The sequence below is a fragment of the Amphiura filiformis genome, chromosome 9, assembly GCF_039555335.1.
Source record: "Amphiura filiformis chromosome 9, Afil_fr2py, whole genome shotgun sequence".
Taxonomy (NCBI): Eukaryota; Metazoa; Echinodermata; class Ophiuroidea; order Amphilepidida; family Amphiuridae; genus Amphiura; species Amphiura filiformis.
Window position 1 is genome coordinate 53,076,075 of NC_092636.1, and position 16,592 is coordinate 53,092,666.

Genomic DNA, 16,592 nt, shown 5'->3' on the forward strand with positions numbered 1-16,592 from the left:
TACCTTCATGTAAGCATACTCAGAATTAGTCTAGTATCAAGACAGGAATTATACAGCTTATGGTATAAAGCTGTATAATCCCTCAATGAAGTCTTGACAACAGTCTAATTTCATGTATGCTTACTTGCATGAAGGATACACCCATACTTTCTGTACAGGAAAGGTTACCTGTAGCATGGAAATAGTACTATTTCCATGCCTATAGTGGACTTCACTGAGAGTTTACATGTCCAACCAGCAGGAGTAGTCAACATGCTGCAAGCTAGTGGGCTATTTACACCATGTGATGGTTCTCTTCCACACACAAGCCTTTGGAAGGGTTACTCTTTTGACAGGTGGACATCATCTTTGACACAAGAGTCACATATCATGTGCATTTACGTACTTAGGCAATAGAAACAAATTAGTTCGATCTTTCGATCGACCATCGATGCTTGGTCGATCCTTATTATTTTTGAAATCAATTAATTGACCATTGTTAATTGTGACAACGTACAAACATTTGTCTATATTGATATTGAAAAGTATAACTTTAGCAATAATCTGATTAATAAGTTGTTATTTCATTAATAACAAGCATCGAAGCAGCATCAACGGTCGATCCAAAGATCGAACAAATTTGTTTCTGGTGCCTTAGTTAAGTGTACAAACTTTGGTTCACCTCAAGTTTGGTAGTATGTGCTTATTCCGCTGGTTGCAGAATTGAGAGCGTAGAGCATATAAGGCGGCTTGTCGGCACACTTGTGGTGCAACAGCAAAAAATCATTACCATCACTACCAAACTTGAGCAAATCAAAGCATAATGGGCTAGTCCATATACTCCCTATGGAAGGCATGACCTTAATCTCCTACACAAGGGGAGTAGATTTCAAATGGAATCACACATCCAGGTAAATACATTTAAAATTCACACTCCCTGTGTAGAAGATTAAGATTAAGGTCGATGCGCACATCGTTTATCGAACATCGTTACTGCGCATTGCAAGTCGGCGTGACGTAAAATGACGAAGTTCTCAGGTGTACTCTTAAAGGGTTATGGGATTTACCGAAAAGGTCAATTGCATCACATTTCAAAATTCTTCCACCCTTTTCTTTTTTTTGTTTTAGTTAGTTCCACAATAGTTTGCAATCCAGAGTAAGACAGGCATTTAAGTGCCAGTAATGCATACTGTAATGTAGAATAACTTGGAAGCAAATAGCTCTATCCATGATTAAAAACATTGAATACCCCTGTGATTTTTGTAATTCCAAATAAAATGAAGATAGTTCTGCTCACTTTTTAGTGATCACCACATAGTAGCTTCTTCAGATTGGCAACTTGTCACATCTGATGGTTTCATTTGATAGGCAACATGAACTGTAGTAGAGGGTGTGATAAGTTGGTCAAAGATAATATTTAGTGTGTAGGTTACCTTATCCTTTCCATTCCTGTGGATCTTTTTTAAGCCACCTGCCTGTCTTATCAGCTTCTCTATAAATAACTTCTACATCATGTTCCTGTTGCATATGAAAGGAACCAGTCAGATGTGATGGGCTGGCAGTCTGAAGAAGCCACAAATGTAGTGGTGAAACTTCACAAAAATGTAAGTAAAAATCTTCATTTTATTGGATTTGCAAACAAGGACCAAAACTCAGAGAAGATACCTTACCCTTCCCAGAATCCTTTGCAACATGATGAATCAACTCATTACAGCAAATGACATTCCTATAACTTTGTACAGGTTCCCTTCATTTTCATGTTGAGAATAGACTAGCTAAACATGGTCGATAGTCAAGAAATAAGTTTATTTTGCAGGATCTGGTAGTGCTCTGTTCATTGAGGTACTTTTTGTCACTATCAACCCATGTTGCACTAGAAAGCAAATCAGTACAGAAAAATGAAATGCATTGTGGGAAGTGTAAGGTATCTTCTCTGACAAATATTCCAATTGATCATATTCAAAGATTTGCAGAATTCCGGAATACCCTTCACACCTTATGTCCTATAATGTGCTTTAACATGTGCAGTGTGAAGGGTATTCCGAACTTATCCCTGCTTTAGAGCTAGAGGAAGGGAAGGCAATTTGACACTAAATTGTACAATGTACAGTCAATAATGATGATAATATCAAAGTATTATGTTACATATAATTATGCATAATTCTCTTCAAGGAGCAACAGAGAGGGCTCTTCTATATTTGTTGTTGCTACGATTCTCTACACAAATGCAGAAACAATACATTCACTGCTGTGTAATACTGAGTACAAAGACATGAGTGGAGTGCATCTATTTCAATTTAATCTTCATTGTTGCGTCCTTGTCTATCCCCATGAGGTAATTGCTTTGCTTTTGGTTTTAATTATACAATGACAAAATGAGCTCATATTCCAAATCCTGTGGTCAGCCATTTTAATGCATGTTTACATAACTCTTGGCAGAGGCTAAATACATTTTTTTATGTATGCCCTTCTGAGAGTCACTTTTAAACATGCATGAAAAACACATGAATAAATTTATAACATTATTATAGACCCTGTCAATTTTCTCAAGTACTATTTTTTCTAAGTTGTCATGTGTATAAATACCAACCCATCACCAACAACATTAATGTTCAATTCTAAGTAAAAATGGGCATTTCTTCTTACTCACACAGGCATAATATTGGGCTATTCCATTTGCAATCAATACACACCCTATGGAAGACATTACCTTTATCTTCCACACATGGAGAGTGTAAATTTCAAATAGGGTTACCTGAATGGGTGGCACCATTTGAAATCTACACCCCCTTAGTGGGATATTAGATAAGGTCATGTCTTCCATAGGGGTTATGGAGTTAAACTGGAATAGCCCGTTTTGCTACTGGGCCTGTTATTCATGCACATGCACAGTAATTATTTGACCAGTTTAGTTGAAATTCAAATGTTCAAAAGAAGATGCCAAATAGTAGTATGTTACTATCATTCAATCAGTACACATGTACATAAAACATCCCGCCTAAGTTCTCCATTCTTTATCAGTAAGCTTTTTATGATTACCAACAGGTAACTGATACAACATAATTTTTCACCCATTTTTCTTGCATGTGCATATTTGGTTTCATCAAATTTGAAGACTTTACAAAACTTGCCAGTGGCACTGAGGTATGTGAGATGTCCATAAGGCCCCAAAGAGGTTTGCCACTCCAACATGTGTGCATAAGCATGTGAAAGCCAAAGAACAAGAAAAAGTGGGCTAAAACAGCAAATGTTTGATCTTTAAATCCTGCAAAAAAAGGGGGGATAGCACATAGCTTTTTTGCAAAATGTTGTAGAGATAAACCTTTTTTTTTTCGGGGCGGGGGGGGCAAAACCAAATTGATAACAGCACTCAATTCCACATTTATTTTTATCATACAAAACTCACATAGAAATCTGCTGACATTTTATGACTACCATAATAGTAACCATTTTCTGTGTAAGTAAACCCAAGGTATTAGACCAAAAGAGAGCAGCTCTCCGCCATGTTTATGTGTCGCTCATGGAGTGCAAAATAGTTTAAGCTGAAAGGCACCAATTTTCATTTGGTTTTGGGTTTTTGTAGTCAAATGCTCATCCAGAGATACATCATTTAGATCTCCATGTGCGACAATCCAATATGGTAGATTTACCATAACTTTGCAGGGGGCAATTCTGAGTCGGTACTCTGGGTCTAATCTTCTTGAGGTAAACATGATCTTGAGGTGAAATCCTTCAGGTAAACATGATCTAAACTTTTTCAATGGCGAACCCGCTAAAAAACTTTTAAATTGTAATGAACTCCTGTCGTAAAAGCCTATCCCACACTATGATCCTGCATGTACACAAAACTTTGCTACGTATGTGGGGCAAATACCTAAACCAAGAAGTACTGGACCAACTTCCAATTGGTACACGAAAACTGGCTTTAAATGGCTGAATGCATAACACAGGGGTATATCTGCCATCTTGGTTTGTCATGTATGGGTACAAAATAGTGTTCCTACAAACCCCCAAACTGTTTGATAGCCTGCCTCTTGAAACTTGAGCATTACAAAGGTTTGTGCGCATAGCACTAAGCGCACATTATTGGTACAATGCATTAGATGCCAAGTGCAAACATTTTAAAATTTGGTAGTGTCTGTTCTTTTTGGGTCTAATCTCCTTTTTAAAGATCTGTCATCACAGCTCAAAATCTAGTCTCCCAGTTGCAAGCATGTAAACTACTTCTAATCTTCATCTCAACAGTCATTTCAAATAAGTTGTGACCATCGTGGAAGATACCTGTCACTTATATGTAGAATACTAAGAGTACAATTTTGTAAACAGTATACAAAGTAGATGTGCACCCTTGTAGCGTTGTATTCCTTGATGTCCATGATTTATTACAAAGGATTGTAACCTGTTTAATTCTGTCTAATTATCCAAGTTAGACAGTGGTTTAAATGCAATTTCATCAAAGATTCACAAAAGTATTTAAAACACAACAGCAAAACAGTGATAAATAAATTAAAACAAAATGCAGCACTACTTTGTAAATTGCAAAACAAATGACTTTTGTCGTCACAAAAAAGATAATTACAATCAGAAAACATTCTATAAGACAAAATCTAGAATCCCTTGTTTCCTGGTAAAATAGTATTTCAAATGAGCCAATGATATCTACACCATTGGTCTAATCCTATTAAACTTCCAAGTAACTCTCTAAAATTAAAAACATCTCACCCTGGGAAAACTTATGACCAAATGACCAAATAATCTTAATATATCATCCCAAACCATCAATTGAATTTTGAATTCAGTCTGCATACCCTTTATTATCTTTTAATAAAATCTATAATCTAGCCAAAATGTTAAACTATAAGAGAATTGTCTACATCAAAGAGTTTACACTAGGAGAGCCCAGACTCTGTAATATCCCCTATATGCTATGGGAAATCCAAAATATTGAATTGTCACTCATAGGGAATGAAATAGTCTACCTCAAGCCTTTTTTTTTTTGCAGAAGCACAGATCATATGATAATCTGCATTTTAAACATTTAAGGTTTGTGCATAGCTCTTGGCATGCATAATCGGCATAATATATCGAACGCATATTGCAAACACTCAAAATCAAGTTTTGCCTGATGCATGGCAAAATTAACTATAGTCTATACATCTACCTTGAGTCACTGGCACTAGCATTGAAATTCAGCGTGTGATGCGTGGCTTGGCTTGGTTTCTTGTGTGTACATATGCGGCATGTTGGTCACGCACATAAAAGTATGTACATGCACAAGTAACGCTAAGCTAATGCAGAACACGCTGAACTTCACAGCTAGAGCCAGTGACTCAAGTAGATATATGGACTACAGAGATACTCTATTTCCTTCTTCGTGAGTGACACGCAAAGATGGCAGAGTTCAGACTCTCTAAGACTAACATCTTTGGTCTATGCAATCAAAAAGTATCATCCAAGGAATTGATAAATACATATCATATTGACTAATTAATATCTTATTTCAGTGATCATCTAAATAATATTCAATGCATATCATAAATCACATATAATGGAAGCAATGTTTACAAAGCAAGCACTGTCTTCTTAAATGAGCCTTTGAAGAGACATACTAAGATTCATCACTACCAAACCACACTTACCCCTACACTTGTCATATTTATGCATGATAACGACCATTGCCAATGTAGTTACTGTCAAAGGATTGCATTGTCAAAGGTTCAATCACTATGTCGAAGATCTATTATTGCGGACCTTGACATAGCAAACCATCTACACAGCAGGATGTAACCGGAAGAACAGTGTTTTTATATCAAGTGAGACAGATAAATCTGATGCCATGCTCAACACATGTACATTGACGAACTGCAACACAAGCCAAAGGGTTTCTGTCATCCCGCTTGCTGCTTAGAACAAGATTTAGACATCACACTCGATCTGCCTAGCAATGCCCGTGATGACTACTGGCAAGTTGATGTATCGATCACTCCACCACTTTGCTCAAAGTGGCAAATCACTAGGAGTTAATTAAAGTCAACTCGTCCAGCATTGCCAATTTGACGTAGGAGAACAGGATGCTATTTTTGGTCAATGATGAGCAGAGCAGCAACATTGGCTTTTCAGAGTCATTCCGCTCCCGCTCAGCAGCATACCGCTTGGTGACTGCCATTTACAGAAAAATACAAGCAGCATGATGAAGCGTCACACCACTCAGCAGCAAGTGGCATGTAATATGAATCCAGTATTACGGAAAAAACAAAAAGACCTACAATGATCAAATCGGTCTATTTATCATGCTAACACTTCTGTAAAGAATTTGTCTACATATCCTTTGTTTGTCACTTTGACAAGATATGTGAATAAGTGTGATTTTCACAGGGATGCTCTCATATGCATATTCAAGGTGAGCTTCTGCAATCAAGAAACTTGGCTGAAGCAACTTCTGAATAAGGTATGCCACCCTTATCCTAATCTGAACTCTTAACCCTAATACTGATCACAATACCATGATCTATCGTCACAATTAGCAAGCTAATGCAAATGCTTACCCTAATCCAACCCTAAACCTATTCTTAATCCAAAACTATGAAACTGCAAACTTTCAACCATAGGGGCAGTAAAATAAATATCCTAAATGTTCACAGTTCCGGGTGTGTAGACTAGGCAAAATCTCCACACCTTCTATGTTCCAATGGTCAACAGTCTTGATGTCATGATTGCTGATCAACCAATCAGTGCGATTAGTTAATCATTGCTGCCTTCACATTCATTCACATCACATACCTCTGACAAATTAAAAATTTACTTCAATCCTTATTCCATCCTTGAGACATAAGTCCTTATTCAGTTATGGGACAGTAGTCATTATCCTAAAGTCTTGTCCATTAGTTTGCAGTCTATGCGGCAGTATTAATTCCTTATGGCAGAATTCTTTGGGCAGGAGTCCTTATTAAGTCCTTGGGGCAGTAGTCCTTCTTCTAAAGTTTTGTCCATTGGTTTGCAATCTTTGGGGCAGTATTCCCTATTCTTAAGTTTTGCTCGTAAGTTTTCATTTTAAGACAGTGCCTGCAAAGTTATTTTGTTATAATGTCAGTGGTTACATTCACTCTAATACATAAATATCTCGGCTATATCAATTGGAAGCATTGAAGAACACTATCACTAACGGAATGCAGGTTTTTCTTCTTCATAAATCAATTTGGCATCAGCTAGGATGTCATTTTACATCATGGATCTCAACTTGGAAAGTCACATAGAACTTGTTTACTATTATAGTATGGGATGTTGCCAGTTTGGTCACCCAAAAGGCTACTCTTGATCACATGTTGCCATAAATGTTTAGGTTCCCATATCAGATGATTATGGTTTAAAATTGGGTGCCTTCTGATTGATGCACAGATGCTGCACCGGTGATATTCTTTTTGTCCTGTACCTGCGATGAGGAAAGCAAGCTGGCGCTGTTCCGCATCATTAGGTACCACACACATTAGGTCATGACAAGCTTTGGTAAATATGATGGGAGAGCATTTACCTTTGAACATGACTATATGAGTTGTGACAAAATGAATGTTTAGATAGGGCACCTACCTACCACTTTATAATCACTCCCTCTCACTTGCCAATAAATACTATACAAACCCCAGGCTGACAAGTGAGTCAAGTAATTACATAACATTCACTGCGCTTACAATGTGACAGCATAATTGTAAAGTTTACAGCACCATTGAGTTTTATATGCATCGACTTTTACGTCTTACACTTCATGCAGAGTTGTTGTTGTTGTTGTTGGCAGATCCTGCGTAACCATGGCAATGACCCCGATGAGCCTGTGTCAATCTGGTTTGAAGATTGGCACCTTGGGTATAAATTCTATTTTTAGTACCTGGAGTTAAGGAATCAAACACACAAACAATATTTTAAAAATAAAACATGAAATATAACCAATCAAATTAAGGAAAGAAAATGTAAGCATTCAAGAAGGAAATGATCACATTTACATATCATTTTTACACATCATTTTGATATTTTGAAATGTTGAAGTAACATATCTGAACTGATTTAACAATTTAATAAGCAAACAGATATTTATTAGTACAACAAGTTGAATTAATCTATTTGGATCCAATCATTTTCATGCAGCCCTTTCTAACCACTCATAATAAGGCCAAAAAAAAAAATGTTGTGTTGCCCTCCGCGGCCGGGTCAAAATCGCGAAAATCTGGGCCGGGTTTTTTTTTTTTTTTTTTTTTCCCAAAAAAAAAAAAAAAAATATTTTTTTTTTTTTTTTTTTTTTTTTTTTAATAATTTTTTTTTAACAAATGATTTTTTTTTATCATACATGTACCCCCCAGCCTATTCCCAGATCCATAACGTTCACTAAAAAGATTGTACCCCAAGCCAGCACTTTAATTGGATAGTAGGACTGACTCATTGAATCCCAACAACATGGATGTTTAGGCCCTTCACAATTGATTTTGAGTTTCCTATTTCCCACCCGCATCAAAAATTGAAAATGGCAAAATATTTAATTATTTGATTTTTCTCTGTCATTTTCTCTGTTAAATGACATTTTTGTTACATTAATTTGCTACTTTCTTACTTAAATCATGAATCCTGAACAAACAATTAACACATATTATTAATTATCAATGTATAAAATCAACCATAATTGCAATATGATCTGCAGTGCCAAAATGTACCATGCAGGATGTTCATGTTGATATTGGGCTGTGACCACTTGTTTCAAAATGAAGAAAATAATAAGTAATAAATAACTAATAATTAAGTTACCTCATTTTAAAATCTTTAAATAATAAACTAAGAATTAATTGTGAAGGGCCTTAATATTAATATTTACTTCAATAAAATATTCAACATTGGGTAGAAAATACAGCCAATATTAAGCATATGCCTCTCTTCACTCATGTGACTGTGAAATAGTAGGTATCAAATGGTTGAGTTGCTAAAAAAAAAAAAAAAAAATCCGCCGTGTGTACTACCAGATTTTAGGCTTGGGAGGGCAACACAACAATTTTTTTTTTTTGGCCTAATTGATGATATATGTGCAAGGATTAAGGTGTGTGAACAGAGTTGTTGCCACATTTTCTGGTGCTTGGGATACTTTTGCTGATGATAGAAAATCTGTTACGTTTGACAGGTTGCTGAGGCCTGATTTTGCTACTTACATGTTCCATCATGTTGCTTGTATCACATCGTTCCCTACAAAGTGCCCAATGCAATCCTAATTTGTGATATAACCTACTGTTTTCCCAGTCAAGAGATTTAGTTACCATGTGTCTTGTCTGCAAAGTGAATAAATACACAGAGATATTGTCAGTACATTTTTACATTGAATCCAAGATTTAAACATGAACTTACCCACCCTTGGCAAACAACTAGGGTGGCAAGTGATTAAGGCTCATACTTCATGGTGTTGACTGTACAATTCCGTCACATTGGCAACAATTACTTCAGGTTGCAGTAAAAATATTGCACCTAAATGTAACCCACAACAACATTTAATATAAAATTGTATTAAGCTGTAATTTTCTATGCATGATGCCGAACAGCAGTGCACTTCATTGGCGTTAAAATCAAATACGATATTTAAATACCGTCATCTTTAAGGTAACCACCTTTGTTGCTATTTGGTAATGCTCTTCACTGCATTTATTGAAGAAATACATTGTACATACACACTTGTATGAAATTAGGAGTTTGTTTCATTCTTGATTTATTGCTGTGAATACATGATACTATCAAAACAGGGATTCTCAATAAGCAGCTCACAGACCTGATCCAGCCTGCAGACCAATGGTGGAACCTGTTTTAAATTATGTCTCACTCATGATAAAAAGTGTATTACTCACCCTTTTTGTGAGGCAGATAACAGGCCAGAGAGAGCAACCTAATGTACAACAACAACATAAGCAGCCACATAATAACCATTTAATGTTCATTGGTAAGGTTTTTCTTAACACACTATTAATTCTTTCAACTGTGGCTCTATATTCTTCTGGTGCTACCTGTGGAAAGGTGAAATGACAGAATAATATTGGTGAAATAAAGGTGAAATGACAGAATAATATTACTAAGCATAGCAGGGGGGCAGAGTGCCCCCCTGACAAAAAAAATGAAAGAAAAAGTGCCCCTCTGACAAAAAAATGAAAGAGAAAATCAGGAGGGCAAAGGAAAAGAAAAGGGCAAGGAGCCCTTTTCTAGCAAAATTCAGGGCCAAAATAGTGTAAAATACAAAAATTTTCCGCGCTACGCGCGCAAATTGTAACAATAAAGCCCTTTTTTAGCCGGATAATGGGCGAAAATAGTGTAAAATACCATTTTTTTCCCGCCACGCACGCACATCATCCCAATAAGGCCCTTTTCGAAGCTCAAGACATACAGTCTCTATACTGTATTGTATGATGCAACTGCAATTTTTTTCGTCTGTGCCCCAAAATTTTATTTTGCCCCCCTGACCAAGAAAGCTGGCTACGCCCTGGCTCTCAGACTATTTTATAGTGTAACAGGAAAACTGGGAGGGGATATTTAGAATTTTATGAGGGCGGTAGACCATGTTTACGGACGGGCCGGACCCGTGTTGGGGTTACAACGACATGTAAATGAACTGCCTAAATATATAGTAAAGCAGACGAAACACAAGATGTAGAATGTCCACAGTTCTTCTATTGTTATTTCTTTTCATCACTGGATTTTATCAACAGCAATAGCTGTCTACACAAAGTCGTAGGCAATGCAGTAAGTCAATACCATGTTTTTGTGTGGATTTATGTGCTGTAATGAGGAATAGAAATGACAAGGCATTTATACATAAGCTTACAACTTTAGGACAAATGCCTACCTGTTATTTTGGCCTAAAGTTTAGTGCATCCTAGCCAGACACAGAAAGGGAGTCTTTAACAGAGAGGGTGTTATTTTTAACACCAAATTACGAGCACCAGGCCAGCCGACCTCAAGCATTAAATACCTATACGAAAACACGATTAGGCCTAATCCTCACGCTGGCTTATACCTGCGTGCATACAATATTGAATTAATGATAATTTGGCAAGACTCCATTTATGCTCATGCGGGTTGTTTATTATTTTAGATGTTCAAATGTTGACACAGGAAGATTTTGATTTATAATAATGAGGGGGGGGGGTTATTTAGCTTAAAAGTACATGGCTCGGTTCTATGACAGAGATATGGTTCACTACAATGGCTGAGGTAAAAGCTTAACCGATGCACGCACACTGCATAGGCATAACGGTCTATGCTAAGCTTAAACCAAATATTTAAAACCCTGGTTAACCTTTTGCTTCATCCGGCAGTATCAGTCATCTTAAATGTGCATTGACACCTTGGAGCAAAGAAGCTCTCATAAATGGGTCGCACGGCTGAAGATACCAGAAATCAACCTTTTGCACAGCCATTGCAGTAACCACATCTCCATCACGAACCCCAGGGGCCTATCAGCCTCCATATTATCAGCGAGCCGGCTTACAGTACATAAAAAGTTACATGTCCAGATTAGTTGATTTAGTTGTAAATTAGGCTTAAATTTTAATACCAAATACCGGATTTGGCAGGGGCCACTGCACAAGGCAGTGGCTTCTCTAAAGTCTACATTTTCACCTGAAGAGATCTGCCTGTTAAAATTGAAACTAAACAGTGGATCTAAACTTGGCCTAAGTAAACAAAACTGCGTCTCACATGAATCAAGTCTGCAAACGGAAAGACGCTAGTTGTTTTAAAACAGTCCGCGCGAAGCCAAAAAAGGGTCCGTCTAATTGCTCATGCGCAACTCCTCAAAATTAACTGATTGGTTTAGCGTGGCGCTTGGGGCAAACTGAAACGTTTGATGGGCGTGATAATGCTCCGCCCATTATTGAGGGTGCACTGATCGCGCCAGGGCAGTGCGGACGTCAAGCCGTTAATGCTGCAATATAAGGCCTACATTTATTTTAAAGAATTATTTAGTTAACCAGCACATTTATACCACACATTATATAGTACAGGCCTGGAAATAAGTCGGTCTGAACCAGGAGCCAAACATTTGGAAAAGCGGCTCCTGGTCCTGTAATTTTCTAACGAACCAGGAGCCATTTTTAAAGAGCCAGGAGTCGTTTTTCTGAAAGTATCAAAATGCTTATTTTTGTTACTTCTACAGCTTTCGATGCTCACCTAAAACAGACTTTTAATTTAATTTAATTTAATTTAATTTAATTTAATTTAATTTAATTTATTTTATTTTATGTTTTTTTTATTTTATTTTTATTTCTTTATATTTTAATTTAATTTAATTTAATTTAATTTAATTTAATTTAATTTAATTTAATTTTTATTTATTTAATTTTATTTTATTTTGTCTGTTTTCATGATTTTAGGAAAAACAATATCTAGAAACACATTGGCAAAATTCAAGATGGTCGCCTTCATGATCGCGATCATCGTGATCACCTAACCAGAAAACAAGGCAAAATACTGCCAAAATTATGAGCCCTGAAGGCAAATATCAAGGAAAATTGGCAAAATATTAGGTAAAAGATAAGATTTGGCACTGAATTTTGTTGAAAATACATTGGAAATGGCCAATATTTTGAGTGGAAATGAGCTTGCCTGACGATGTTTTACTGGGTCATTTCGTGACCACTGAACTTGTCAAAATGGAGCAATAATGGTCATATATACCGGGCGCAAAATTCAGATTTTCTCTGGCGCCTGGGCGTGTAATTCTGGTTGGATCCAGGCGTCAAAACTCGGTAACCGTAGGGTAAAAATCGCTCGGCGCCTGCTTGTTTCCAGGCTTGATATAGTAATATAATAAGCCTATGATATATTTAAAATAAGGGGGTAAAAGCAACTTCATTACAATAGTGATAATGGATTACTGATTTGCTAAGGTATCTGGCCCTAACCATCTTTGGTTTCAAATCATGACTGTATACTTGCCTTTGCTGATAGCTCTTGTGGGAATCCTGTCTCAAATTTATTGCTTAGACCAAATCTGCAAAACAAGAAGCAGCATGATGATTATTAATAATTTAATAGGCAAAGACAAAAGATATCTTGTTTGCTTGTCCCTTGACCAATTCTGATATACGGTAGTCCATATATCTACCTCGAGTCACCGGCACTAGCTTTGAAGTTCATTGTGTTCTGCGTTAGCTTAGCGTTTATACATGGTGCGTGTACATACTTTTACGCATACGATCAACATGCCGCATATGTACATGCAAGAAACCATGCTAAGCCACCGCAGCACACACTGAACTTCAAAGCTAGTGCCAGTGACTCGAGGTATAGACCTGAAATTTGTCTCAGATAGACTATAGATCAGGCTTCCTCAAATAGATTTGTTGAAGCGCCACATGAAATTAAAAAAAAACCGGCAAAGCGCCACTCAATGGCTGCGAAGTCGCCGGGGGAGCCTGGCGGGGGAGTCAGAGGATTTTTTTTAAATTTGAGGTGCAAATGACACCATTTGGTGCAACATTTTGTACTATTTTAGCCTGTCTTTACAAGGATAACATGGCAATCGCATTGTTTTTTTAAAATCTAAACGGCGCCGCGCGCCACTCGGGAAGCCACGGCGCGCCACATGTGGCGCGCGCGCCGCTATTTGCTGAGCCCTGCTATAGATGGTTTGGTTCTTGTTCAGAATGTTCAGTGGTCAGGGGTTCAGTTCTGAATATTTTCATGAACCATGCACCTATTGGTTTGTATCAGGCCTTATCAGTTCAAGTCAATTTCTCAGCACAGAAAATATCAATTTGCCTTGCCTATTAAATTAGTAATTATTTAACGTTGATTTCCCTGATAAAAAAAATTGACTTTTTGAATTGTTTTCAAGAGGTATTTAATTTTATGGTATGTTTTGTGATTTCCCCCATTGAGGTGCAGTGGTAAGTGTCCCCTTCCTCTGAAGGGGCGAGATGGAACAGCCAAATCTCGGCAAAAGCAACCAATGGGAAGAAGCGATCTATCACAAGTGACATCATACCGACCGGCAGAATTCATACATTCCCAAACATTCAGTGATATGTGTGTTTTTCATCAAACAATAACAACTTACAACAAGAAGGTTCTTAAAAACATGATTTTCCTGCATTTTTCTGTATACCAAAATCGTCACAGTCAGTCACTGTACTGAAGAAGCCGGGCATTAACGTTGACCATTGTAGTTGCTTTTCCCGACTTTCGACCATTCCAATCAGGCACCCTGTTATTTTTAGATAACACGAATGGGCTGTAGTGTTAGATAACACTAATGGGCCAGTGGGCCGCAAGCATCCCTCTGGCATAAACAACCGCTTAGTCATGAAAATACATGAATGAACCCCTAAAATCATGACATGTTCAATTTACTCATTATAAAATGATGACGGATGTGTTCATGTCAATGACAATGTGTGTTTGCATGGTTTGTTTTGATTTAATTTTAAGCTTACCACAAACTCATACGCCATAATAGTTTTGTTAATCACTAACAATTCACTCTTCATTCTGAACTTACATTGTTATGTTTCCTGACCCCCTGACTATGACAGGATCTGGTACAGTGCTGATAATTTGATCATCTGAATAATAAACATTGGTGTCATCATCATCTTCCTCGTAGATTGCATCGAAGTCTGCCATGTTTTCTTTCTTTGCGTATAAAATAAAGTTGCCAGTTCTGTGTACAAAAATATATCTGATTGTACGATTTGAAAATCCAGCGAAAAGTGATGAAATCTGGGGGCGATAGTTCTGACCAGTGCATGACCAGTTGTGGCAGTTATATATATTTTGTATGTTGATTTGAATGAAAATAAAATGATGATGTATGTATGTATGCATGATGTATGTGATTAATACATCTTTTTGCAAAATAAACCTCACACCAAATTCATAATAGTACTGTCAACTTCATTTTTGCATATCAGTAAGCTAATTTGCACAGCAAAAGTTAAAACCTTCAACAATATAATATGTAACTCATCAACCAAACATCCCTGGCGACTGAACAAAGGCCATTCGTGCACTGTGATGATCCACAACATCACCCCCCCCACTTTTCTCAAAAAAGTTATCATTATATTTTTATATATAGAAAATTTCTTGCAGATTATTTCCTTTAGCAAAGATATCGTGAAACTTGAATTTCGTTCTGGTACATGTATACCAGAACGAAATTACAACGCATTGTCTATATGGCGCAGTGTAACATGATGCAGTAGAATTCACCATGACCTTTGCAGGACTTAAACCCCATTAAAAGCTATTAAACCAAGATCAACACTCATTGAAAACAGCTCAACTGATTAAATCAGATCTTCTCTGGTTAAATCCACACAACACATGTTTCTGTTTTACCTGTGCAATGAGCAATGAGCTGGTATTATAGTTTCAGTTGGGTGAACGATTATAAAGCGAACGCGAGATAACAATACTGTGGTGGCTTTTGTTTACGAAATGAGACAATAGTGTGCTTATTGTCAACCAGCGTTCTTGAAAATGAGAAGCATAATGGTTTGCAGACTTAACACGGCTTGGAAATAATTTCTTCATACTTTTTGGTGTTATCTGTCGTTTACATATCCTTCCTAAAAACACAAAAGTGGGAATATTTCCAAACACCTAAATTAGCTAAAAATTTAGGACATCATTTACAAAACTATATTTTCTAGAATTTCAGAGAATACTTTAAATAGGCCTATTGGCCGGTTATTTTTCACACAGTGACGTTAACTAGGCAATTGCCTATACTTCTAACATAAGACTAACATACACTACTTGTAGAGGTCACGCGTCAATTGTGAGAGCTCTGTGTATATTTGTGTATAGGAAAACGGACAGTAACTGCAGTATGATACACATAATCATTCATGCATTAATCCGAATAAACTGAAATTTTGGGGATAAGCTTTTTTCCCGGGCTTTTTTCGTGGATATCTACTGAAAAATGTCATAAAAAGAGGATGCAGGATCATGAAATAGGCCTACTCCTTTAACGTTCTACTAGAAAAGTTTAAGGCATATTCTGGGCAATTTTAGAAGTATATGTAATGGGGAATAGTTCTGACTCCACATTTTTTGGAAAACGCATTTCTGGCCGGGGGGGGCACTGGTCAGTGGTCACTGACCAGGGGGTATCATGTGTCAAGTGGCCAAAGATTCAAGTAAAAAGGGACTTTTTTCATGATCAGGCACTGTACTTACGTATCCGTGAATAGGGTATCTAAAACAAGGAAATTTAAGGAAACCTTGTACAATAAATCACAGTGTTTTGGGTCCTTTGAGACAAATGTAGCATGGAATAAAGGTTAAAAGCTATGAACTTTTGAATTTGTGTTTTCCCAGTTATCATGAAGAGTTTTAGAGTCAAAATATGACTGATTCACTTGCTTCTATATGGGGGCAAAAATAATGTCAATACTTAGGCCTATTTAGGTTATAAAATTGCACTTGTCATACTTGTTTAGGGATGTATTTTCAGACCTCGTAAATACTTGTTTAAGGGTGCTATTTGAGACTTCGTGGCCACGCATGATACCCCAATTGTCAATGACCAGTGGCCCCCGGGATTTCTGGTCAAATATGACATAGGATACAATATACTTTTGAAGTTAAAG

At 36.9% G+C, this 16,592-nt stretch overlaps 1 protein-coding gene across 1 annotated transcript; it reads right to left on the bottom strand.

Moving 5' to 3' along the window:
* Window positions 1-1,560: 1,560 nt before the first annotated feature.
* Window positions 1,561-14,651, bottom strand: LOC140161158 (cysteine-rich hydrophobic domain-containing protein 2-like). Its single transcript, XM_072184591.1, has 5 exons — window positions 14,492-14,651; window positions 12,928-12,982; window positions 9,846-10,001; window positions 9,162-9,278; window positions 1,561-7,858 (listed from the first exon to the last, which is right to left on the bottom strand). Exons 1-5 carry the CDS (start codon window positions 14,614-14,616, stop codon window positions 7,808-7,810), a joined length of 504 nt encoding a protein of 167 aa, XP_072040692.1. The 5' UTR covers window positions 14,617-14,651; the 3' UTR covers window positions 1,561-7,807.
* Window positions 14,652-16,592: the final 1,941 nt, after the last annotated feature.